Raw genomic sequence first — 27,804 nt, 5'->3', positions numbered from 1 at the left:
AGTGTGCTTTATTAATGCCACGTCAGAGTGGTGGGTAAAGTAAAAAAAAAAGAGTGGTGGGTAAAGTCATTGTTATTATCATACCCACAATACAGCTGGGGAGCTGGTGCCGAGAGGAGTGGCTTAACCAAGGCCGCCTGGTAAGCTCATGGCAGTAGTGGGATTTAAACCAGCAGAGTGCTGATTTGCATCCCAACCACTTCACTACTGTGCTGTGCCTCCACTGTGTTCTGCCTTTTAAAGGCACCAGGATTACTTGTGAAAGGCAGAGGACAAGTTCAGTCCTCAAAAAGCAGGTCCAAGGGGAGAAAAGTGGGGCGGGAACAACTGGGGCTGCCGCTTACCCAGCTGCCAAGCTGCAGTTTGTCTCTGTGGCCACAATTCTTTTTTAAAATTATTATTTAGTTATCAGACATCATAAATACATTATATAGGCTGAATACAGACTCTAGTATACTATTTCATCTATAAATTTACATAAATAATTACTAATTAAGATAGCTTAGCCTTGAAGTGTTAATAATAAAAACCAACTGCAATCTATATATTTAATGCACCTAGTCTGGGTTTATTCCTGCTCGTTTGGGAAGCTATTGGGCCTTCCAGTATCTTGCAAAAACTATGAACTCAACTGTCAGCATTGTATTACACCTGTGTAGTTCAAAAGGAAAATTGCACAGTTCAGTGGAAACTCAGTACCTCCAATGTTAATTATTCCCTTTTGGATCATTTTCCAATACATTTCCAACCTACAGAAATGCCACCATCTATGGTAAAAATCTACATTTTTTCCAAAGTAATAGCAGCATGCGCAACTTGATTTACAGCTGATTTTAGAAAGTCTCTGGTGATAGATGTCACTGTGATTTATCATTTTGAGACAGTTTTCTCTTAACTGGATGTTCTCAGAGGATAGGATACCTTGTTCATATATAAAATTCTATGTTTCTAACTCAGCTCAAAACCAAGGACTCTGTACTGCTTTTTTTTACTATATAATCACATTTATTATTTTCCAGGTCAATCAATAGATGATACGTCTTTGAGTAAGACTTCTGATTATTAGGATTATTCTATAAGTACATCTGAAGAAGGGAGCTCTGACTCTTGAAAGCATACACTCTGAAAATCTTTTTGGTCTCTAAGATGCCACTGGACTCAAATCCTGCTGATTATTCTATAAGATTTGTTCCTATTTAGTTTGATCCTTCCTCATTCTATTATTTTCTTAGCTTCAAGAATACAAAAATCTTAATCTGAAGACTGCTAAATACTGATATCTTGAGATTCTGAGTTGTGCAAATAAAATCATAAGAGATAACCCCACTACTGCCAATCAGATCCTTATAACAGCCCAAATCTTCCATTTCCAAAAAATATCTTCTTCTACATTATGGGTAAACCCTGTATCTGTGACTTCTGAAGTTAATAGAAGCTACGGCAAGACACTTACAGCATTTGTCCCATACAAAATAGCATGTCATCGCTATGAAAAGACATACAGAGGTTTTTTTTAAAAAAATCTTGCTTTATTGTAAGCAAATTTGAATTGATTTACTTTCTTGCCCACTCTAAAATTGTTAGTAACCTTGCAGCTCTGTAGTTGACGAGTGTTCGATACACCTCATCCTCCTTTTCCTTTGATATTTTGAATAAATTTTGTGCTAATTCTCAACATCTTGCCCTCCCAAATAAAATTATTTGGCAACTTCTGCCAATCATTGATCGTCTATTCAGGCTATTAAATATTCCTCAGTTAAAAAGTCCATTTTAGCAAAAATGCAATCTTTAATAGCATTTACTCAACCTGATAAAGATAACTTTAAGGCCACCCATATGGCAAATGTTGCTATGATCTGAATTATCAGGACATTAGAATTATACCTAAGTAGATCATTGCCATTCTTAGTTATTATAACTTAAATACCTGGCACGATACAGTCATCTTCTTAAGAAGACCGTCATTAAATTTCAACTCATCCAAAAATGTGATAGGGCCTCTGACTTACTGAAATTGATCTTCTATCCTGCCAAAATGTGTGCCCACAGTTCAAATGATAACCTTGGAGGTTTCTGGGAGGACCATGTCGGTCTCCTTATCAAAGCAAGAAAACATTGAGAAAATAACAGAGGAGGAGAGAGGGAAATAATAAATTTGTAACTTCCTGGAAGCTCTGAAGCATCCCCGTTCTGGTCCTCTATTCCAGGTAGCCTTAAAAATCAGATCTGTGGAGGTGTTTGCTTAGATCTATCTGTGCTATACTTGGTGTCCAGACGTGGGTTAGAAAAAGGTTTCAGGTTAATAGTGCATTCTGTGCATGTTTAAATTCTCTTTATGAATCACTAAGTTAATTTTGAGCTCTTGAGGAGAGAAAAAGTTCCCCCAAGTGTTCTCCAACAGTGTTCTCAGTTGCTGATGCAATTTCAGATCAAGCTGGGGAGAGGGGTAGTTATTTAAAATATTCGCATCTATTTTATTTAAACAGGTTTTATCTTTTTAAAAATAAAAATAAATATTTTTTTAAAAGAATAACTCCGTTAAAAATCAGCAGTCATTGGTTTAGACTCTCAAGTTGTAGGACCCAATATTCCACTTCCCTCTTCCTTTGCAGGATATTTGAAGATATGAATAAGAGACACGTACCGGGTACTTGCTCAGTACATTTTTGGAATGATGGTCAGCAGCAGCTCTCTGCAGGAGGAGGCGGACTGACAGCTGAGTGCCACGGGTTGTGAAGGGCACGGGGGCAGATGAAAGTGGGGGTTGGTGTGTATCTAGCCTGTTTCAGTCGTTTGTGAGTGGCAGAGGCTCACGGCCAGAGGACTTTTGTTTTGAAGCCCCTCTCCTTAAAGAAGAGAGCAGGCCAAAAGAAAAGGTTGAGCCAAAAACTTAAAAAAAAACACCCAATAAGATACTTGTCAGCCCCAAACCACAAAAGAACGTATTCACTTTACTCAGGTTTAAGGAACAGATTTATATTTTTAACTTGGGACTTTCTCTTATTTCAAAAATCCAATATAGTTCAGGGTTTAAGGATTCCTCACAAAGGCCTTTTTGGTCCAAAACTTCACAACATGACGTGTGAACCCTTTTTGTGGAATAATATGGGCCACATTAAAAAGAGAGAGAGAGAGAGAGAGAGAGAGAGAGAGAGAGAGAACCTGCATTTTTCTCTCACGGTACCAGGTTTTGTTATTCAGTAGATACTATATTAAATTGGATTTTGTGTCCATCATTATTAAAATGTGAAGTGTGTCGGTCACAAAACATACATTTCAGGGCAGTTAGCTGAATAATTCTTTTCTTTATTATCCCAAATTACTGCTGAGCTGTGGAGAGGTGAGCAGTTTAGCCAATTATTGCCATTTGAGCCGGGATTTGTGGGTGATTAGCTCCTGGTCGAATTCAGTCCTGGCAAGGGCTTTGAAGCCTTCACTTGTGTGATTTTCACAGCAGTGAGGTAGGAATAGACGCAGCTAATGACAGGAAGGTCACTTGGGTTCTGTGACCTGTGAGGGGGGGTGGCTAGGTTTAGCAAATAGGGCATCCACAATAACAAGTGTGTCACTAACCCTGCCGTGCATAATCGAAGTTTTATAGGATTGTTGGAGATGCTGACAGCTCAATTAAAGTGTAACCCTTTGTACCGTACACCCTGGTAGAATGACAGAAATATTACCAACAAAAAGAGAGAGAGAGAGAGAGAGAGATGGGGGGGCCCACAAGGGAACTGGTTAAAGATCCTGAATTCTTTTTCACTGCTTCATGGGTGAAGCTACAGAGCGAGGTGCAAAAATCATCCATTTGTGAAATAGCTTGTCAGGGGGAGGGGTACTGTACCAAACATGAGATTTTTTCCCCCTTTCTCTTTTTTAAAGCCTCTGTTAAGTGGCATTCCTGATGTTTCTATGGAAACCACTTCGATTGGGATAGAAACTTTAATTCTCTTTTTAAAGCATTGTGGGTCTCCCCATTCCAGTCCCCTCCAACCCCTTCCTCCTCGTATAACTCGCTAGAAAATGGGATAGAAGATAGAGTGATTGGGAGTTGAAGCTGCCTTTCCTGAAACAGCTTTTGGGGGGCGCGGGTATAAGCATTTTTATAATTTTACCTTTTGGAACACTATTTCCCCATGCTTTGCAATAGAGTTAAATGGAATGTTCCAATTAATATTATCTCCCTCCGTACGTCCTGTACCATCCCCTTTACGTATGATCGAGAATGTCGTATTTGGTCATGTGGCTGACAAGTCAAGCTCCCCCCTCCCCAATTTATTGTGTTTAATAATTTTATTCAAAGCAAACTGCTGGTAATGTTCAATAGTTTGGAGCAGAAAGCATGATGTTTCAAACTGGGCCAGAGGGCTACTGCTTCTAGGCGCCATCCTAAGGTTTCTTCAGTGATGAATTAAAAGATCCATATTTTCTCAGTGGCTGACAGTACTGAGAGTCAAGAAATCTGATATTTCTTAATCATCTGGTTTATGCATTGCAGGTAGAGAGAACAGAGCGGAAAGTATTGGCAACTTGCACTTTGATGTAGTTGAGTTGAAAACCTGAAGAATTTTCAAACACAGGATAAGATGTTTTCCATAAATGTAACACTTGCCTTGGCTATAAGTGATTTGTCAGGACAGGGGACACCAACTGGATTTTGTGGGCCTGGTACACAATTCATATTCTACACTGCTCTTCAACATCAAAGAAGAAACTCCCCACAAACTATCCAGTGCCAATCATATACCTCAAAAACAGAAGCAAGAGGGGGGGAATCCCGTAGTGTTCATTGACTTAGTCAAGCTTAATTTCAAAGTAGCAGGACTGATCTTCCTGCAACTTGGACATAGATGCAACTGTGATCCAGAACCCCAGGAGCATTTCAGGTTTCTCTAGCCAACTTACCCAGGGCTCATGTTCTTTTACCCTGGCATTAGGCTTGCTCCTTGAGCCACTTTTTGGAAAACCATAGCTTTTTCAGGCCCGGAGGGCTTTACTGACTGTGTCTTGATTCTTCCCTGCCGTTTCCTATATCAAAGTTATCTCTGTCCGTTAGCAGATTTTATACAGAAAAGCACCTAAGGATGCACCTCATTGATTCTGATCCCTCTGATGACACTGCTTTTTTTCCAGAATGCTTTCTAGATTCTCTTGGCTCTTCTCCTTCCTTCCCTCCCTCCCCAGGAATGACCTCGGCCCCATCCTCTCAAGATTGCCCTTTGTTAAATGCCTAGCTAGGGATCCCTCCAATTTGAGATGCCGTCCCAGGACAAGCAACACATTCATCCTGTTCCAGTCTCTGTTCTGTTTACAACATGCCTCAAAATTAAATAGCCTGGTGGTCATTGTCAAATTACATCCCCTCCTGAAAATGTAGGCTTTCTCGTGAAGTTAAAGCTCTTAATAGAAGTCAGGTGGTTGTCCATGCTAGAGTTAAAAAGGGGGACTTGAATATTGAGTACCGCTGAAGCCTGCTGTGATACAGAGTTTTAATGGATGAAGTTCACACACATTGGAAGAGGTTTTTGTTGGTCTCCCTTAAAAACTGTGACATGACAAGGCCAAGAATTCCCTACTCAAGAACTGCTATGGCTGGGAGCAGCTGTGGAACTCAAAGAAGCTGCACTCTGGATGCTAGGAGACTTGGAGCGTGTGGAGGTGCTTCCTCACTTAGTGTCTTGTGGGATAATCTGTTGTCGTGTTCTTTTCAGGACCAAGCTAGACATGGCATTTGTTACATGTTCTCCACAGGGACTGTCAGCCATATACCAGCTACCGGTTCCCGTGGAGAACTTCTTCTAAAAGTGCTGTGGAGCCCTGCAATACTTTTAGAAGGAGTTCTCCACAGCGACCAGTATGTGTGACTGCCAGTCCCCATGAAAAACACGTGACATATGTCATGTCTGGTTTGGCCCTATGTCTGAGAGAGAAGGAGGATAGCTGCGGTTATGGAGAAGAAGAGGGCAGCTAGGAGGGAAAGCAGCTTGTGAGATTTGCATACAACCCTTTCTGCTTTTATTGATCCATTCTGAAGTATTGCATTTAATTGAGGAAGGACCCTTGTTTCATGTTCATACGTCCTTCTTGGCAGGTGTCAATATATAATTTACAGAGAGATTGCCAGTGTATCATGCATATTTCCTGTGTGCTCATAATTCACTGTTTGTTAGAGTTCATAAGCCTTTCAGCTGTGAGAACCAAAGACAGATGCATTGTGATGCCTCCGTGCCTGGTTTGTGCTAGCAACCTGTGTATAGGAAGAGGATTAGCAGCGTCTTAATGTGCATGGTAGATACTAGTTCATGTGCGCACGTACTGTATCAGCCTCTTGATCCACCACTTTTAATTGATCCCAAGTGAGATTCCACTCATTAATTGCACTGCGCTGCTGTAATAATCAGGATGCTGAACATGATGGTGGCTTGTGCTATAACTTCATGCCTGGAAGGCCAGTATCACAGACTGATTGGCTCAGTTAGGAACTCCGATTCTTACAGCAAATGAAATCAATAAATCTTTGTTGGTAAATAATTGCTATTGAATAGAGCTTTAATATAAATTTATGAGTGGTGTTTTATCACAGCTTGGGGCTACACTGGACCACTGAGTGATGGATTTCAGATAATACTTTACATTCATTACATTAACTTTGTAAGTTATTTAAAGCTTGTACACTTAACATTGCTTTTGGCTTGCAATGACCTCCCGGGATTAGAGACACCGTACACATTGCTAGTAAAGATATTGTAGGGGTAAGAAACTAAGCTGTTCTTGTGCCCAATAAAAATGTCTTTCAAAACAGCCAGTGGTAGCATTGGAGCCATAAAGAAAAGCTTGGCATGTACAATCGTGCTGGCGTTTGATTCAGACTTTATTTTGGGAACAGGCAACTTTAATAGTGAGCAAAGAATAGTGGACGGGAGAAGTGTTTTCCTGTCAGAGTGAGTTCACAGAAGGGATTTTTGCCACTTTCCCCATGCAAAAAAAACTCATGCAAGCACACAACATCCCTCCATGTTTCATCGCATGTCTTCTGACCCTCAGGAGCAGTTTCGTGGACGTACAGAAAGTCTCCAGGGGGGGTGGTAATAATCTAATCCACTGTCTCACCCCACAAACTTTCTTCTGCGGTTTGACAGGTTCCAGTACATCATATTTGAGCAGGATTGTCTGGCTAACATTGTGTGATGCAATTCCATTGATAAAACTGAGCTGTCATAATAAATGATAAACATCTGCTTAAGGAAACAAGTGGGTTTTTTTAGGGGGGTATCTATGTTGGTTTGCAGTAGAACAGCAGGATTTGAGTTCAGTGACACCTTAGAGACCAACAAGTTTTGCTGGGTGTAAGCATTCAAGAGTCAGAGCTCCCTTCCTCAGAGGTGCTTATTTATGTTAAGAATGTGGAACAATGATTTACTTAAACAGCAAATTCCCTGGGAATAAACTCCATTTGTACAGGAGCAATACTTTATTTACAACAGAAGACTTCTTTTGGAAAGAGAAATAATTCCTCTCTTATCTATATTTACTAGATTGAAAGTACAATTGAACTAGCAATCTGTGACTAATCTGTGTCAGTAGAAGTGGTGAGATGGGCATGAACAGGAAAAAACCCAAACATTATGTTCGTTGTTCATTGCCATTCACAAACAGGGACTCATGAACAACCCTGTTGGCCCTGTTCACGAACATGTTTGTGGTTGGCTGTTTGTGTGGGCCAGCAGGCTCTCCTCCAGCCATCATCCAAGTCAGAAACCCAGAAACCTGACCTAAGCAGGCACCAGGAAAGGTACCAATAATAAATAATAGCTTGCCCCCAGAGCCTGGCAGCAGCCCTGGAACCTGAAGGGGTAGATCCCTACCGCACCACTCCCAGAAACCTTACCTGAGCAGGCACCAGGAAAGGTACCAATAATAAATAATAGCTTGGCCCAGAGCCTGGCAGCAGCCCTAGACTTTGAAGGGGTAGATCCCTATCCCACCACACACAAATAAAATTCAAGCTCCAATGCACTCTATCAAAATGCCAACAGCAGCTGTCTCTCCCTCTCCAAAGCCAGAGCTGGGAGCCCCCCTCCCCCCTGGTCTTTCTAACAAATTTGGAGCTCCACACTGGGAAGGAAGACCTGCCTATCAAGCTAAATTGGGCTTTTATATCTGCAACTTGTGATATGCCAAACAAAGGTTTTTTAAAAAAATTCTTAGAAGATTGGTCCATTTTCATCCAGCACTTGGTTAGTGGGCTGTATTAGGAGGATCTGCCAGTGGCGTATACCATCGATCTGTACTGGTGGAAGGGAAGAGTAGACAGACAAGCAGATTTTCATAATTGTTTCCCAAAAAGTGAATCTCATACCCCTGATAGTAAGAGGAAGCCCGTTTGAAAGAGAGCTCCTGATGCTCCTGTATTTCATTTTCAGAGAAAGCCCTTCTTCTGTAAAATGGTGCTGTGCAGTACTTGCTCCACGCTTCCCAACTCTGCGGTGTTGAACAGATGTATGGCAACTTGATTCCTAAATTCTCCTCTGAACCCCATAGAGTTTTCCTTTTCCCTCTGAGGAGGCAGGGACTTTCCCGTTCTTTCATCATGCCTTGTACTAGGCCTGCCGCTATTCAGAAAGACTTCAGGAAATCTTTACGCAGAGAGCCGCCCTTCTCAAGCCTCCACATACAGTTGATCACCCTGAAACTGGAATCTCAAATTAGCAAACGGGGAACGGCTGCTTTGAGGGCTGGAGGCCCAAGGGGCTCTCTAATTCAGCGGAACTGTACATTACAGCGCACACAGCTTATAGGTTCTCTCTCTTATTCTCCCACAGAAACTCAGAATCATTTCAAAGTACCTTTCCCTCGATGGTTGTTGTGGGTTTTCCGGGCTGTATTGCCGTGGTCTTGGCATTGTAGTTCCTGACGTCAGGAACTACAATGCCAAGACCACGGCAATACAGCCCGGAAAACCCACAACAACCATCGTTCTCCGGCCGTGAAAGCCTTCGACAATATACCTTTCCCTCCTTCCTCCCTCCCTCCCTTTAAGAAGCTTTCTGAGTCCATAGTCCAAAATGGATTGTAGAAGCTTGCTGTGTGACTGAGAAAGTGGGGTTTACCGGAGCAGACAATTTGATACCAGTTAGAAATCACCATGACCAGACTTGGTATGCTCAGACCTCTTCTGGGGCTCAGCCAAAATTCTGCTGCAGCAGTGGATGTCTAAAAACCTACAGTCTAATGCCTTGCTCAGAGACAATGAGGCCAAATGGGACCGATCCCGGCTAATCAGATTAAATCTAGTAAAGATTTTCCCCTCTGTACACTTCCAGTTTCCATCTCCAACAAATTAAGTAACTGACAAGCTGTGCTGGACAATTTTCTATGGAATTATTAAAAAGCCAGAGTGGCTTCCAAAGCATGAAGATATCTACTACACAAGTAATGTTTGTTCACCCCAGTTTTATATTTATTCTAGGAGGCAAGCCAACTAAGAACCATCCTTTTATATTTCATTGGTTTTCGACTTCTGCTGTCCTTACTGTTGTCGTTGGTAGTGATGGTGGTAATGTGTTTTAATTAGGTCTGCGTAGGCCTCTTTTCATTTGATTTAAGTATTATATCTCTTTTATTGGTAAATTATTCTTGAATATTCTTGAATAAACATGTTAAAATTCAACATGCTAATCATTTGACATCCTTTAACATTCTGTACAGGTCTGCTTTGAAAAGATAAAATAAATAATCCCACACTTGAATCAAGTCCAAGGTATTGAACTGCCCGCTCTTACTAGGCTGCTGCCGCCCAGGGCTTTGTTCGTTGTTTATTTATGTTATCAGTACCATAGCTAGGGTTGGAAACCCTAACTATAGCTGAGCCTTTTGGCTTCTGTTTCCCAAAGAATACATTTCCTATTAGAGAGAATGATTTTGGCTGAGTCCTTGGGTAGTATATACTACACAGCAAATGGAGAATGGCTTGCTGAGTTGTTGAGCAGCTGGTGTAGTTCTGTTTTGTGTATCTATTAGTTTTAACTTTTTAAAATGCGTACATCATATTTCTAGTTGTACATTATCAATTTTTTGTGCCCTGTGCACTTCCAGGGGGAATTCAGTAGCAACTTAAGAATAGAGGGAGCCCCCTTATATGAAGGCAGAACACTGGTCCCATCTCTTTTGGCTGTTGTCGTCCAGTGTCTTATGCAGAGAAACATAAGACCTTAGAACCAAACTGTTTGGTATGGATTCTGGAGAATGCAGAGGAATTCCAGCATCAAGAACTGGATCTGAAGGAACCCTTGTGTGAGTGGAGGAAACTACTTTTGCTTGCCATTTCTGTGGATTTGTCCCTTGAGCTGCTGCTAAGGTGGCAAAGACAGAAGACAAGGGGGACAAGGGGGCATATGTGTGATGTCAGCGACAACTCAGAAGTGACAACAAGTCACTCTAGGAGTCACTGGAAACTCTATGGTTGTACCCAAAAGTGATGTAGTAACATCGCTGGTTTTAATTTTATTTTTTTCCCACTGACGTGGTGAGGCCTGACAAGCCTAGCTGCTGCCACCTTTGAGAACAACTTCTCAGTTTGCACAGGGGGTAGCAGAAGATAGCCTCCACTCCATTCTCTGAGTAGAGCCCTGCTTATGGTTCTTTGGATCCAACCCCAAATGGTTGGGAAGATACTTGTAAACTAGACCATGTTGGCTCAGGTATTCTTAACAGCAGGCTCTGTCTATATATGGTCACAGGATTTGAAATAATTTGTAATGCTACAAATAATGGGGTGTATCCAACCATCTTCCAAGGAGCCTTCCTACAACTTAAGTGACTCTTCCTCCAACAGAAGAACCATTGAAGTTAGAGGATGGCTCCTTAGGCTGAACCAATGTAGCATAGTGGCTTGAGTGACAGGCTAAGATCTGGGTGACCCAGGTTTGATTGAACCAGGTTCAGTTCTCCACTAGCCATGGAAGCTTGCTGAGTGAACTTGGTCCAATCCCCAAAAACTCTAAGTCTAGCCTACCTCACATGGTTGTTCTGAGGGGAAAAATAGAGGAAATTGGAGGACAGAGGAACGATGTAAGCCATTTTGAATCCCGATGGAGGGAAAAGATAAGGTATACATGAAATAAAATAATAAATAAATAAACGTTGTATTGTCGAAGGCTCAGTAGAGTAGGAAGATAGGATCTACTTTGAGGGACCCAACTGTTCAAGGACTGTAATGGTTGTGTACCTCCCCGCAAAGCAATAACTACAGATGTGAAGGCCTGAGGAAAAAGTAGAAAATTTGGGGGGAAATCCTTGTTTTTCATCTGATTACTTTTTAAATTTCCAGTAGAAAAATTGTGAAATTTTGAAGAGAACTTTTAGAATGAATGGAATGCTTCTTAAGAAAAAGACAAAGTTTTCCTCACTCATAATAGATTCATTTCTTCTAATGGAAAAATTGGGCAATTTGGGGAACACGGTGGGGTAAAACCTTTTTTCCTTTTGGAATAAAAATGTTTAGTCAAAGTGTTCAGTATGACAGTTTTAAATATAAGACAACCTACAGCATTAGTTTTCGGTAAGTAGCCTTGTTGGTCTGCAATAAGACCGCAGTATTTGAGTCCAGTGGCACCTTAGAGACCAACCAGATTTTCAGGGTAGGAGCTGAAGAACTCTGACTCTGGAAAGCTCATACCCTGTAAATTTTATTGTTCTCTGATGTGCCACTGGATTCAAATCCTGCTGCCCTACAGCATTAAATAATCATAATTCCTACATATATTGTAGAAATATACAATGGTTTCAAGATTTTTTTGGTTAAATGTAAATAATTTTGGCAACAGCTACTATGTAGTAGTAGTAGACTAGTAGTGATAATAATAAATTGTTAAAGAGTTCAGTGTTTTCAGAGTGAAAAAGTTTAACTTAATATCCAAATATGTTGGTAGTCCTACCTATTGTGACTATAAGAGTTTCTGTCCAAATAGCACCTTTAAGACTAACCAATTTTATTATAGCATAAGCTTTCGAGAATCAAGTTCTCTTCATCAGATGCCTGAGAACTTGATTCTCGAAAGCTTATGCTATAATAAAATTGGTTAGTCTTAAAGGTGCTACTGGACTCTTTTTGATTTTGCTACTACAGACTAACACGGCTAACTCCTCAGGATCTCTGTCCAAATAATCTCTTTTCTTTGGTTTGTTGCAGAATTGGTTTTCTACATTTAACTTTTATTTCTTCCTTCTACCTTTCAGTTGACAAAAATTAAGATACATACGCTATGGTAACATAGGGTACAACTGTTTGCAACTCTTTCTCAAGTATTGGCCATACTTGCAGTTTTTCTTATAAAAAAAGATGACATTTATAATTTTAATATGCCAAATAGTACAATTTTATATACTATACAGTTACAGGGAATGTATTTTATGTTGTTAAATCAGTAAAGGAAGCTTGATCTGATAGGAAAGTAAGTATTGGATGTATTTCAAATTTTTACAGATATGGGAGGGGGGTTCGAGGAGAAAACGCTCCCCCTACCTGCAAAATTTCCAGAAATTTTACATTTCTAGCATAACAAATTTTGCAAATTGTGGCTGTGAAGCTGTCTGTTCATAATATTCAGATATAAGCAGGTTATCATTGTGTTTTAATGGTTCTCATTACAACAGACAGCCCTGCCAAGTGGCCCCATAACCCATAGTCTGCCTCCCTTTCCCTCTGCCAGACATCCATGATCAAGTGCAGTACAACAAGGGGCTGGCTGCCCCTTGTCCTCCCTGAACAGCTCCCATGGCAATATTCTTTGAAATAAAAGTTTGTTCCTCTGAGAAGAACCCTCATGCCAAATGTCATGTTGCTCCCCCCCCCCCCCCGCCGCCTAGTTTATCTCAAACCAATTAAAGTGGATATAAAACACCCCATACTCTGGGGAAGAAAGGGCATGATGCTTATGAAGACAGTTTAGAGACAAGTATCTGTATCTGCAACATTTGTGCACCATCTCGTCTCAGTCTAGGTACTGTCTGACAGTGATTACAACATAATAACAATAACTGCACTTATATACAGCTCTGCTAGAAAGTTGAGTGCCTTACTCAGAGCAGTGGACAAAGTCAGTGTTATTACTATCCCCACAATACAGCTGGGGCTGAGAGGAATGGCTTACCCAATGCCATCTACTAAGCTCATGGCAGTAGTTGGATTTGAACCAACCACTTAAGCACTATGCTACAGCAGCTCTATGTAATATATGGTAGTAGAAAGTGCCATCTAGTCATAGCTGACTTACGATGGTCCTTGCTGGCGTTTTCAAGGCAAGAGACTAACAGGTGGTTTACCATTGCCTGCCTCTGCAACCCTGATATTTGGAGATCTCCCATCCAATTACTAACCAAGGCTGACTCTGCTTAGCTTCCGAGATCTGACAAGATGAAGCTTGCCTGGGCTATCCGGGTCAGGTCATGTAATACATACAAGCACGTAAAAGACCTACATCGAAACGGACAAATACTAAAATCAGGGAAACCACAACTATAAAATCACACTGGAAGTAATAGAAAAAATACTAATAATCAACACTAAAACTATCAAATCACAATGACAGTAGTTCACATACACACCCCTCCGACACACAATAATGTAGTGGGAATACATATCACAGTTTAAACAACCCAGTTCCAATTTAGGCAAAGCAGGGTAGAGAATCAAGAAATGGCATAAGGAGTTCTGCAGCACAATCAATGTAAAACAAATAAAGGCCTAGAAAGAGAGAATTGTTTTCATCCGGCTCTGAACGTTCAGAATGTTTGGAACCAGGTATGGGGAGGGCATGCCACAGTTCAGACACAACAGAAAAGACCTATTTCAGGTGTCTCCCCCGCCTTGCCTCGAAAAGTAGGCACACACACAGCAGCATTTGCTGTCAACCCTGCCGAGCCAATGTAGAAGGGAGGAGGTACTCCTTCAGATGCCCTGGTCTCAGTCTGTGCGGGCTGGCATTCTGACCTCATTTACTACACTCCTTCTGCAAATGCAAGTAATGTGCTGGAATTTTTTCAGGGAATGTCAGCACATCTTTGTGTATGTTGTTTTTGTAGAGTTCATTTAAGTTATGTGATCTTTCATGTTGAAGTGTTGTATAAAGTCTCTTACGTTATTAAGAACACAACTGCGAGGGGCATATTTTCTCATATGAACATAGGTGAGAGAATAGAGGAGACATCAGATTAGTCCATGTAGTATCATTGACTCCATAAATGTAATTTTAGAGAGTGCTTTTGTGCTTTTCTGTAAGTGACTGGTACAACTTTTCACTCTCTGCTCCCTTCAACAGGGTATGCTGCTAAAGCGAAGTGGCAAGTCATTAAATAAAGAATGGAAAAAGAAATACGTCACACTCTGTGATAATGGTGTGCTGACCTATCATCCGAGTTTGCATGTAAGTATACTGCATTTCCTGTTTATCAAATGGTGATGTGAGGCCATAAAATAACATATCAAATGGTGGTATAATCCAGTCAAGCGAAACAAGACTCTAATTAATGAACCTTCTTTGTGGTGATATCCTTAGAAAAGTTAATGTTTATTTAGTTATTTTTATTATCTACATTATTTACATTCCACCTTTCTCACCGGGACTCAAGGTGGATTACATAGTTTGGGTTAAATAAAATCAACGGCACAGAGCATCCAATGATAGGAAAGCTTGGACTGCAGAAACTGGAAAACAAGTAAAGGTCTGAATCAGAGCTCAAACAACCTGAAAAGAAGCGTAAACAGTTTAAACCTGGCGTATTAAAGTTAAATGATGCAGAAATTACGTAGTAAGAGCAACATTCTGAGCACAGAAGGAAAGAATCATAGAATCATAGAGTTGGAAGGGGCCATACAGACCATCTAGTCCAACCCCCTGCCCAGTGCAGGATCAGCACTAAAACGATCAAATCACAATGACAGTAGTCATTGAAAAGGACTAGTCAAAGAAAAGGAAGATAAGGGATCCCAGAGAGCCACTGAGATAGGGACGCTGTCCATTGCTCCTGCCTTATTTGTCCCAGCAAAAAGATGGGGATGCAGATTGTTATCTGAAGAGTGGCCCTGCAAATGTCTTATCAGGAATCCAATCCCTCCCTTCCTTCTCTCCCTTAAAGAGGGGAAGAATATATGATGTTCCGGACTGATAACAAAAATGCAGATTATTATTCTGAACGAGAACGCAAAGATTACAGACAATTTAATATCACTTGCCCTATAATGTATTTGTTATATTTAAAAAACTTATATCCTACCTTTATCTCCCAAGAGGCAGGGCAGCTAACTACACAACACCAGGTGGCATGAACACAAAATGTAGCAGTCCAAGTAACAAGATTTTAAAATGCACAGATTGTAAATGAGCAGGATTTTAAAGAAGGCAGCCAAATGTGCCAAAGAAGTTTACTTTCCACCAAATGGTCTCTGGAATAAAACTGTCTTACAAGCCTTAAATGTAGCAAATGGTTTCAATTTTTATATCTTGTATTATATTACTGATTTTATATTGTATTTTATGTTATTCTAATATTATCAATGTTGTTACCCACCCTGAGCCCACTCGAGGGGAAGGCAAGCTAGAAATGCAATAAATTAAATTAAATTAAGTGACTGCCCTTTGTACCCACTCTAGTAGGCCATTCCAGAGGACTGGATCCTCTGATGAAAAAGTCTGTGACTTGACTGTCACTGTATGGACAATCCTAAAGGAGGATACCAAGGCTGTCTAAAGAATGTAGTTGACACATGGGAGTATACCAGTTTGGTGTAGTGGTTAAGAGCGCGGGACTCTAATCTGGCAAGCTGGGTTTGATTCCCCACTCCTCCACTTGAAGCCAGCTCGGTGACATTGGGCTAGTCATGGCTCTCTGGAGCTCTCTCAGCGCCACCCACCTCACAGGGTGTTTGTTGTAGGGTAATAATAACATTCTTTGTAAACTGCTCTGAGTGGGCATTAAGTTGTCCTGAAGGGTGGTATATAAATCGAATGTTGTTATACCGTGAAATGTGGTTTAATAAGTATGAGAGCAGTAGGCTATGGGGAGCTTTAAAAGTAATAACCATCTCTTGGAATTGGGCCCAGAAGCAAATAGGTAACCAGTGCAGTTTGCGCAGCACTGATGGCATAGGTTTCAAGTGGCTTACCGCATTTTGCTGCCACATTTTGTGCCCATCAAATCTTTTGCGCCATCTTCAAAGGCAGCCCTGTGCTACAGTAACCTAATCTGAAGGTTATGGTAATATGGCATCATATAGCTAGGCCAGCAGAGTCTAAATAAGAGGACAGCTTATGAGCTAGATGTAATTGAAATAAGGCACTCCTAGCAACAGTGCCGACCTGTTTATCCATCTATGTCAGCAGGTCAGTATGGTATAGTGGTTAGAGTGTTGGACTAGGATCTGGAAGACGCAGCTTTGAGTCCCCACTCTGCCATGGAAGCTTGCTGGGTGACCTCACCTATGTCAAAGGGTTGTTGTAAGGATAAAATGGAGGAAATAATGATGTAGGACATTTTGGGTCTGCATTGGGGAGAAAGGCAAACTACAAATGAAGTAAGTAGATGATGATGATGATGACGATGACGATGACGACTACAAAAATAAACGTGATTTATTAAAGAGAGCTTAACCCCATTTAAGCCTGGTACATCAGCTCTGGCCAAACAGTGCTTTCCAGGAACAGCAACTGGAAGAAAGTTGATTGTCTAGTATTGCATAGTTGGAGAAGCTCTGATTTAGCTTCTTTTATGGTTCTCTGATCCAATGCACAAAACATTCCTTCTTTTTAGTATTAGCCATTGGTGAAATCTTCATGACAGATGGCAAACAAACTCTTCATGTGAAATTATTAATAATTATTAATCCTTAATAAAAACTGATACAAAACAGATGTTTTCCCTCTTACACAGAGAGGAACAGTTCACGTCAACAGAACCCAAATCGTGGTGCTGATCAGGCCTTGTGCCTCCCACTAATTCTTCTAAAATGATATGTATTTTTAATATTTCACAGCTTTATTTTGAAATATCTGTTCAAAGCAGAACTCTGAGATGTAGGAGGAAGGAGGCTGTTCTACAGAATTCAGTCTACATGTTGACCTTTCTTAGTACCTCTGCAGTGGAAGGTTGGGAATTATATCAAATGCTTTTATAAAGAAATGGACTATAGGGCAAGAGTCCCCTGCAAGAAAGATGTCAGTCTCATTCATGTAAATCCTAAGTTACTGTACCGCTTTGAAAGTAGAACTTGCTCTCATTAGGTACAAGATGATCCAACAAATTCGGGTATACTTTATGTTATAAAAATTCGAAGTGCTACAAGTAGAAAGATTTAATAGTCTGATCAGACCGGTAGTTTCTTCTTCTGACATTGGCCGCTGGGTAGTGAAAATTTTTAAAAATAGCCCTGCAGTAAGAATTGGTGAAGAACCACTGGGCTGTAGAGTTTCATGTACAACCTGCCCACTTGAAAGGTTAGTTAATCGTATAATTACTTCTTATTCTCTCCTTTGAATTTTGAAAAAGGTGGATGAAAGCAATGCACCTAAGGTACATTTCGCACTCGGTTTTTAGAGCGCGTTTGTACCTGTTCCACATCCCATGTTTGCAAGGTTTTCACACTTAAGAGCAGTCATGGGATGCAGTCCCGCTTTTTGTCCGCTGTATCCCCGACTTTTCCCCCTGCGGACATACCCCGATGTTTTTTTAAGTTCGCTGCCGACTGGCAGCTGGCCCGCATTTTGCTAATGTGAACACTTTTGCCTCCTTTTTGCTTCTCTCCCCCCCCTCTCCTTTTCCCTGGGAGCTGATTGGTTTGTGCAGAATTAACCACTCCCACCCTCCTCAGCTCTCTGAACTCCTTGTCCACCATTTTTTTTAGTAAAGCAAGCTGAGGGTCATAAGGCTGCTTCTTCGTTGGTTTCCTTCCTCCCGGTATGCATGCTGTTTGTTTTTTTTCAAAAGCCAGGAATGATTTCTAAGCTTGCTGCTAATTCCCTGCTAGCTTTAAAATCAAGGAAAGTGTTAAATAGCTGCTTTCTCCTTCCTCCCTTAGGGCATGCACACACATTCTTTTTTTTTTTTTAAAGACAAGAATAGGTTGCAACGTTGTAATGTTCCTGCACTTTCTTCCTGGCTTTAAAAGCCAGGAAAGGATTAAATGGCTGCTTTTCCCTCCCTCCCAGGCATGTTTCAGACTTTGCCAAAGAGGAAGAAAAAACCCAAGCATTTTGCACAGCCCTTTGGAAAGAAGCCTCTGCTTCCTGGGAGGAGATTAATCGGCAGCATTTTAACCCTTTCCTGGCTTGATTTAAAAAAATGAGAGTGGTACATGTTTTCCCCCAGAACTCTGCCACCAATTGCCTCTCCGGTGGGCAGGGGACAGCCCAATCAGCAAAAAGGGGGGAAGGGTTCCAACATTGCAACGTTACTACGCATGCTCAATTTTTTTTTTAAAAAGTGTGACGTGAATTGCAAGGCCCCAAAAGCCCAAAATTGCACCGAGGTTTTGAAATGAAGCACAGACACCAAATCAAAATTGCAGTGGACAGTGTGAAATGAACAGGTGCAATGCCGAAGCCACTGCGATCGGGGCGAATGCTCATAAATGGCGGTTTAAACCGTAAGTGCGAAAAGGGTCTAAGTTAGGCAAAAAAAAATCATGGCAAACAACAATGCTAGTAAAAGTTCTCTTCCTTATACTCTGTGTAATGCCCTCTAAGCTATTCTGTCCAAGAATCCTGTTTCCACCAAATATTTAGACTATTTGTTTGGATATTTGCCATTAGCCTTCACCCCTTTGGAATATTTTCCTCATTTATAGTTTATAAATATTAGGAATCCATACCTCAGAGAAGCGTATAGCAAAAGATAATGGCCGTTACATGACATTTTATGTATTCAAGACAGAATCCAAATTGACCCTTGTGGAAAGCATTATAAGTGGGTGGGTGGGCTTTTTTCCCCAGTAGCAGCTCCTTCCACCTTTAACCTATGCTTTAGAGGAACCCTGACCTGACCTTGGAGGCTATCAAAGGCTGTCATTTAAATAAAAAGACTAGCTATTAAAAATTGTCAGTTTTCTTTACTATTGAGCAATTTTTAAAAAAAAAATGCTGAAACAAAGGTATTCTGTTTCATGTCTGGTGAGTTACAGATCAATGCAATTTCAAAATATTATTTGAGTTCATTTTTTGTCCAGGGTCAGTTTCGTTTAAAGCTTCCACATTAAACACCATAGAATTCTACTTATTTCCCTGCCCTAATAAAATCTTCGTGTTGCTAGGAGCATTTTGAAAGCAAACATAATTTTATTTTTAAAAAGATTTCCCATGCACTATAGTATTTCAGCATCTAAGAGCACTTTGTGTAATTGTGTGGCTACATTCAGCCATGTTTTATAAATACCTATTTTTGGCTAGGCTCATAACACGATTGTAGGTTTCCTGAGGTCTTTTCAAAGAAGGTAATCTCTTTCTTCAGGTATGCCTGTGGCCCCAGTGGAAACCAATCAAGGTGCGATTTATGTTCATTAAGTGCTTGTCAAAACTGAAAAATTTTCTAATCAACAGCAATCTAACTGAATCCCCTTCAATGGCTGGGAGTGTCGCCTCTGCAGCATCGGCTACTTGCCTGTTACAACTCTAGGCTAGAAATCCGCTGATGATTACATTAGGCTAAGCTGCGAAGTAAATGAACCGTGTCTTATTTAGGTGCAACTCGCTTCAGTGTCGTCCTGCCCTGCAGGGCACTTTATAGCATTTTATGGCTTTAAAATTAGTGTAGTTTCCCATTTGCTGCAGGGTGCTCCGTGTTATGCCTTTGAACGCCATAAGCAAAGGGAAGGGGGTCTTTGGCCCCCTCCCCATTTTTTTTCCTCTGCATTTTAGCAATTTTATTTTGCATCTTTTCCAGACGGCATTTTGCAATAAAAAATGTCTGACTGCTTTGTATACACAAAAAAGTAGATGCATCAGCATTTGTCAGTCCATAGATAAGGTTTTCCAAACAATGCTTGGCAAGCGAACAATAGCCTTACAAGTTTTTACCCATCTCTCAAAATATTACCAAATCTTTCTCGATGGAATGGCATTGAAAGAAAACCTTGGCTATAGTAGCATCAGCTATACATTTCTATAAAGTCTTGTTCAAGTAAATTACAGATACATTGTAAAAAGACCCAGATAAATTCTTTATTGACAGAGAAATAAAAATATGCAGTCTCTTGTACAATGGCACCATTAATCATTTAGAACCATGATGAGCATATTAAGCAAACAAAATTAAAAAGTACATTAAACTTAGCCCCCCTTAGCTTTTACAGAAATAGATATTGCTAATTATCAGAAGTGTACGATGATTTGTCTGTTTCATTGAAATTGTTTGAGAAGAGAAGATTTGGAACAGTGACAAAGTGCTGGCAGGTTCTCAAACTTGGATCTTTTAAAAAAAGTGTAGTTAATATTTGAATTAGGTAGTGCCTTTCTAACAACTCCTGTGGGTCTGTCTAAGGTCAGATAAATGTGTTCATGGGAAGGACTTGGTGAAGGACATTGACTGGAATTCTTAGAGTTGTAACAACATCTGGCACAAAGAGACATTATAAAGAAGTTCTGTCCTTGTGTCCCACTTTAAAAAAAAAAACAAATGAGGTTTTTTCATCAAATAAAAGCAGATAAAATAGTTGGCTTTGTGTGGTTTCAAAACTGTCCAGCAGGGCACAGTATGAAACAATGTAAGGTAAACAGCATGCCAGATCTGTTTTAAAAAAGGAAATCTATCCTGCTTTCCCTATAAGATATCTATGCATAAGAATCCCTACCTGTGTTCTGTGGTTTTGCATTCTTTACTAGTTTGCAGTGCCCACATAAAGCTCTGTCAATCAGTATCTTTTAACATTTTATGCACCAACTCTGCACCAACAAGAGATACCCTGAAGAAAGATTTTATTCAGAAAAAAATTACCAGTGAACTTAACAGTACTACTAAACAGTTCCGGTATAGTGTTGTTGTTGTTTTAAATAAAGCTGAGTGCGTTCTAAATCTGTGCAAATTTGTCCTTCATGCATAGCAAAGATGTATGGCTTGGAATGAGAGTTCCAAGCTGTGTTCCCTTTATTTAACATGGCTGTCTAGAAAGGAAAAGAAGATCTAGCTTCTGCTTCGGCTTCCTTTCCTTCAGTTCCGTGAAGAGAGCATCGTCATCTTTCTTCTGCTTATGAAACTGAAGGAAATCTCTCTGCAGTCTCCAGATGCGGGGAAAAGGCAAATTCCCACTCTGGTTGGTTTGGGGTTTTTGCATGTATATTCTTACATGTATATAGCCTTTCTTCCATCATTGAAGTGTACCTTACATGGATTTGGCATTAGCCAAATGATTGTGTTCCAGTTTGTTGGCCCATGAGGGCTAAAGACTAGGTTTATGGTCTGGAAATAATCTGAATGATCTCCCCTCCTTTATTTTGGTGATCTCTAGAGCTTCAGCCCCTTTGCTCATGTTGGCATGCTGATGCACTTCAGTGAGGGATGATGTGTCCCCAGTGCAGCCCTTTGAGAAACCCTGTCTTCCAAGTCATATCGCAACTGTGGTGTCAGGCACTGGATGCCATTAGTACCTTTACTGAAGGAAACTTGTGTTCTGAAGATCAAGCACATTCCGTACCAATGACTATCTGAGCCATTTCCTTTGAACAGAGGTACTTTGAAAACTCACAATTGCTGTTTGTCTTGTTTCCCTAACTTACGCATTTGTGGGTATTGGCTCCTTCATGTGCCCAAGAAGCCAGAGATGTCTTGGTTGCTTGAAGCCTCTTCCTTCTTGAATACTAACAGTTGATGCAGCTGTGCTAATTACAGCTATCCTGTCTACCAGGAACTAGAAAAGCTCTGCCTTAATGTTAGAACCCTTGTAGGATGCTTCTTCAATCATTTGTGATTTCGCTGGTGCCCTTCTCCAGACACTCCATGTGTCCCGCTTGGCCTTCAGGCTGAGCTATTGGCAGGGCTTTTTTTCAGCTGGAACGCAGTGGAACGGAGATCGTCTTCGTCCTTCTGTGCAGCCCCACATTGGGACTGCGCAGGCGCAGGCCAGCCGCGGAAAAGATTTTTCTAGCTCTAAGAGATGTGAGGGGGACGTTCGGATCCACCGCGCATGCGCGCCGGTGTTCCCGCCAATTTTGAATGCATATATATCCGAACGTCCCCGGCATTCCCTCAGTTCCTTTTTCGCCGCCGTCGAAAAGGTTCTTATTGTCTAGCGTTCGTTTCAAGCGTCTCTTCGGAGTTTTGGATCGTTTCTTCTGCTGGTCGGTATTTTCCCCTTGTCATCTGTCGGGAGATACCGTTCATTATGTCGCAGACATCTTTGTTTAAAAAGTGTCATAAATGCGGCACTAAGATGACCCATTCGGACGGCCATGAGCTCTGCCTCATCTGCCTGGGCGAGGGGCATGTTGTCGAGCGCTGCTCCATTTGTATGTCCTTCACTCCGAAGGCAAGGAGTGATCGGAAGGCCAGGCTCCGTGCCTTCTTGTGGGATGCCAACCTTCTCCCCCCCAAGCCGTCAGGCTCTTCGGGAGATAGGCCGCGCTCCGCCGCTCCGTCACCGGCGCCGTCTCGTAAGTCGCCAGAGCCGCTCCCCTCGGAACCGACGGGGCAACCCGTTCCGGAGGCCCGTCCTGATTCCGGTTCCGGGGATCGTCCTTCGAGCCGGAAGGCCAAGAAGCGTTCCGCGCCCAAGCCGAAGTCCTCCTCCAAGCCTTCGGTTCGGGAGGCTGTTTCGGAGCCCCCGTCCAAGAAGGCCAAGGCGAAGTCGAGGGCCAAGGACCGTGCATTGTCCCCAGCTCCGACTGTGCTGCCTGGTTCTCCGGCCGAACCAGTCCTGATACCCGACGATGTGGTGAGTCTCCACACCCCGTCGCCTCCTTGCACGCCTCCTCCGTCGGTTCCCGAGGAGTTTATGCCGTTTCCGCCTTTCCCGGAACCGTTCCAATCTTTTGAGCGCTCCCTGCCGTCCGCCCCGGCGTTTTCAGAGGCCTCCGTTCCACTGCCGTCTACCTCGTCGGTTCCGATGCCTCTTCGCTGGCCTGCCCCGGTGCCTGCTCCTCTGCCCCCTTGCCAGCCGGTCGCGGGGGTTGGGAACATGACCTCCTGGCAGGATTTTGTGGCGTGGTTCCAGCAGTCGCTGCCCTTCCTGCAACATCCGTCGGTTCCGATGGTCTCCGTTCCGGCTCAGCCAGTCGGGCTCCCAGCACCCGCTCCTCCACCTCCGGGCTTACCTCTGCGACCGCCGGTTCCTGCAACTTATCCGTCGGCCCCGACCGCTCACCGGTCTTCGGTTCCGACGCAAACCTCGCCGGAGTTTTCGGATTCCGAGGATGATGAAGGTCTGGCGTCACCGTCGGAGTGCTCTTCAGACGCGGCCTCGGATCCTTCCCCGGATGACACCGTGGGTGGGCCCCGCTCATCGTCCCCGAATGACGATTACAGGCTATTCTCCGAACAAATGGTGCGGATGGCCGCCGCGCTGGAGATAGACGTCTCCTCCACGACCTCCAAGCCCAAGAGTAAGCTGCTGGAGGCGCTGTATTCCGGGTCCCCCGCGTCGGTGGCGTTTCCCCCTGTGGAGGATTTTGTTGATAACGCTCTCGCGCTCTGGCAGGCGCCGGCGTCCCTGTCCGCGACGGCAAAGAAGGTGGAACGGTACTACCGTTTAAAGCAAGATGATTGCCCGTACCTCTTCAATCACCCGAAACCCTCGTCGATCGTGGCTGAGGAGGGTCAGGCTCGGTTCCGTTCCGGTTCCTCGTCGGCCCCGGCGGACCGAGAAGGCAGGAAGCTGGATGGCGTGGGCAGGAAACTCTACTCATCCGCGTCTCTGGGATTCCGTATTGCCAACTTCCAGGCCATAATGGGATCCTATAATCTATTCCTGTGGAAGAGGCTGTCCTCTTACCTCTCCGACCTCCCGGAGGATCGCCGCCACCTGGTTAAGGCCCTCCAAGCCGAGGCCGTGAAGCTGTCAAAACAGCAAATGACAGCTGGCAAGGACGCCGCCGACTCTGCAGCGCGAGCGATGGCAACTTCGGTGGTCCTGCGTCGGCACGCCTGGCTCCGGTCCACGGCCCTGCCTCCAGAGAAGAAGGCGAAGGTGGAGGACTTCCCGTTCGAGGGGCCCCAGCTCTTCTCGGAGAAGACGGATGAGTCCCTCTCCCTGATGAAGAAGAATCAGCAGACGGCCAAGTCCCTCGGGGTCGCCCCCTCAGCCCAGTCGTCGGGCCCGAGGTATCGCTATGGTCGGTTCCGATCCTACCAGACCCCTTACCAGCCTTACCAGCAGCGTCAAGGGCGCTTCTTCTCGGGCCAGTCCTACGGTCACCGATCCTACTCTGCCCAGCAGCGTCACCCTTCCAGGCGCTCCGGCCGGTCCAAGGGCAGGCAACAGCCCTCTTCGCCCAAGCCTTCGACCTCGGCGCAGAAGCCCTCGGTCTTCTGACTGCGCCTGAACGCTCCCCCGTTGGCCTCCGAGGGTGCTTCCTCTGCTGCCCAGTTTCTGGACAGGCTTCGACCTTTTTTGCCCTGTTGGCAACGTGTTACTTCTGACGCTTGGGTCCTGTCCATTGTGGCCCATGGTTACAAGTTAATGTTTACGGATGCACCCCCTCTCTCTCTCCCTCCCCGTTGTTCTCCATGTTGTGATGTTGTGTTACACAATAATGTTATGGAGTTGGTTACCAAAGGTGCTGTCCGGGTGGTCAATGTCTCTACTTCCCCATGGGGCTTTTACTCCAGATACTTCCTTGTGGATAAAAAGGGTGGAGGTTCCCGGCCCATCTTAGACCTTCGAGGCCTCAATGGTTATTTGAAGGCTGAGAAGTTTCGCATGCTGACCCTGGCGCGAGTCATGGAACTCCTGGAAGTGGGCGTCTGGCTGGCCATTCTAGACCTGAAGGATGCCTACTTCCACATTTCTATATTTGAGGGCCACAGGAAATACCTGCGGTTTGTGTATGGGAATTCTGTGTATGAATATACAGTGTTGCCCTTCGGGCTAGCCTCTGCACCCAGAGTGTTCACAAAGTGCATGGCCACCGTAGTGGCATACCTGCGGTCCCAGGGTTGCTTTATCTACCCGTACCTGGATGACTGGCTCCTGGTGGGACCCTCGCCTGACTCTCTCCAGGCCCATATTGCCCTCACTTTGTCCGTGCTGGCTAGGCTGGGCTTGGTGGTTAATGGGGATAAGTCTATCCTGACCCCAGGCATGGCCATTAGGTTTATTGGGGTCCATTTCAATTCCCTGCTGGGTAGAGCCTACCTGCCCCCTGACCGGTTGGCCAGGCTTTCCGCTTTGGCCCGGCATTTTATGCATTGCCGGTATCAGACTGCTCTTTTGGTTCAGACTCTGTTGGGCCTTATGGCCTCCACCACAGGGGTGGTTTTCTTTGCGCGCCTGCGTATGAGGCCTCTGCAAAACTGGTTTGTCCGGAGGTACAACCCCCTCACCATGGGTCAGCACCAGAGGTTTTCCATCCCCAGGGTGGTGCTGCGCTCTCTGGCCTGGTGGACTGTCCCTGGGAACCTGTCTGAAGGTTGTCCTTTCGGCCCCTTCCTAGCCGAGGTCACGGTTTATACCGATGCCTCCAACTTGGGATGGGGGGGGCGCTGTGGACAGCTTTCGGCTCAGGGCATCTGGTCCCCATCTGAGGCATCCATGCATATCAACCTTCTTGAGCTTAGGGCGGTCCGTTACTCCCTCGCTTCTTTTGCAGATGCCATTCGGAACAGGAGGGTTCAGGTCCTGTCGGACAATACCACGGCCTGCTACTACCTCAACAAGCAGGGAGGGACGGTCTCGCTCAAGCTCTGCAAGGAGGCAACAACTCTATGGAATTGGGCCATGGTCAACAACGTCCTTCCCAGAGCCGTGCACATTGCCGGGGATCTCAACACCTCGGCGGATGCGCTGAGCAGGGTGTTTCTGCCTCAGCACGAGTGGTCCCTAAACAGGGTTTACCTCGACCAGGTTTTCCGCACATGGGGCACGCCGTTGGTCGACCTCTTCGCCACTGCCCGCAACAAACAGGCCCCGCTGTTCTGCTCCCGGGCCGGCATTGGCCGCCACTCCCTAGGGGATGCCTTCCAAATACCTTGGTCCCCAGGGCTCTTTTATGCCTTCCCGCCCTTTCCGCTCCTGTACAAGGTTCTTTCCAGGGTCAGGGCCTACCGAACCCGCTGTATCCTCGTTGCCCCTCGGTGGCCTCGCCAGGATTGGTTCCCCCTTTTGCTCTCCCTGTCCCAGGGGCGATGCCTCCCCCTGCCTCACGCCCCGGACCTCTTAACCAGGGACGGGGTGTGGCATCACGATGTGGCTGTGCTGAATCTGGCTGCCTGGCTTCTGGGCAACCGGGAATGAACCTCTCTTCTGGGGTGCTTGGGGTGATCTTGAATGCCCGGAAACCGTCCACCAGGTTGTCCTACCAGAGGAAGTGGTCACGTTTTTCCCGGTGGTTGGCCCCAAAGGGGGTTTCTCCCTTTAGTTGCCCGCTCCCTGTCATCCTGGACTACCTCCTGGATCTCTGCTCCCAGGGCCTTGCGTTTTCCAGTATTAAGGTCCACATGGCTGCAATCTCTGCCTTCCATGAGCAGATTGATGGGAAGACAGTTTTTACTCACTGGCTTTCCAAGCAGTTCCTGAAGGGCCTGTTCAAGACCTTCCCTCCTAGGGCCCATCCCATTCCGCAATGGAGTCTCTCCCTGGTTCTCTCCCGGCTGATGCTCCAGCCCTTTGAGCCTCTATCTTCTTGTCCCCTACCTTTGCTCACTCAGAAGGTGGCTTTCCTGGTAGCGATCACGTCCTCTAGGCGTGTTGGGGAGCTGTCTGCCCTGCGGTGTGACCCTCCCTTCCTGCAGTTTTTCCCTGGTACTGTCATGCTCCACACTAGCATGGAGTTTCTGCCCAAGGTAGTCTCAAGGTTTCACCTACAGCAAAAGGTGTTCCTCCCTTCCTTTTTTCCAACACCTTCATCCCCAGGGGAACGAGCACTACACACATTGGATGTAAAGCGTGCTTTATTGTTTTATTTGCACCGCACCAAATGTTTCAGGAAGTCTCCTGCCCTGTTTGTGTGTTACTCTGGCCCTCGCAAGGGCTCACCTGCTTCTGCCCAGTCCATCTCTCGCTGGATTGTGTCTACGATTAAACTTTGCTATCAGCATGCTGGAGTCCAGTGTCCCTTGTTGGTTACCGCTCATTCCACTCGAGCGCAAGCTGCTTCTGCTGCCTTCCTACGAGGAGTGCCGCTCCGGGACGTCTGCCAAGCTGCGACATGGTCCACTGCAGACACTTTCATCAAGCACTATTCTGTGGATGTGCATGCACGACGTGACTCGGCTGTGGGCACAGCTGTCCTGCAGTCCTTGTTCAAGTAGACACTCACACCCGCCCCCATTGGTGAGATGCTAGTTACTCTCCCAATGTGGGGCTGCACAGAAGGACGAAGACGATAAACAGGGTTTCTCACCTGTAACTGTTGATCGTCGAGTCTCTTCTGTGCAGACACACATTCCCTCCCGCCTGCCCCGCTGTGAGTGCTTGGTTTCTTCCATTGTTTCTCCGGCGGCTCAGGTGAACTGAGGGAATGCCGGGGACGTTCGGATATATATGCATTCAAAATTGGCGGGAACACCGGCGCGCATGCGCGGTGGATCCGAACGTCCCCCTCACATCTCTTAGAGCTAGAAAAATCTTTTCCGCGGCTGGCCTGCGCCTGCGCAGTCCCAATGTGTGTCTGC

At 44.3% G+C, this 27,804-nt stretch overlaps 1 protein-coding gene across 3 annotated transcripts in view; it reads left to right on the top strand.

Annotated features, from left to right (window-relative positions):
* The window catches only part of AGAP1 (ArfGAP with GTPase domain, ankyrin repeat and PH domain 1), a 411,275-nt gene that overhangs the window by 169,691 nt on the left and 213,780 nt on the right, over window positions 1–27,804 (top strand). For all 3 annotated transcript variants that reach the window (XM_054974599.1, XM_054974592.1, XM_054974609.1), the window contains one exon: window positions 14,316–14,420. In XM_054974599.1, the coding sequence (XP_054830574.1) occupies window positions 14,316–14,420 (105 nt within the window). The remainder of the gene's footprint in view (window positions 1–14,315; window positions 14,421–27,804) is intronic.

This window comes from Eublepharis macularius, chromosome 1 (assembly GCF_028583425.1).
Source record: "Eublepharis macularius isolate TG4126 chromosome 1, MPM_Emac_v1.0, whole genome shotgun sequence".
Classification (NCBI taxonomy): domain Eukaryota; kingdom Metazoa; phylum Chordata; class Lepidosauria; order Squamata; family Eublepharidae; genus Eublepharis; species Eublepharis macularius.
Note: the sequence above shows the minus strand (reverse complement) of the source record. Positions and strands in the feature narration are given on the sequence as shown.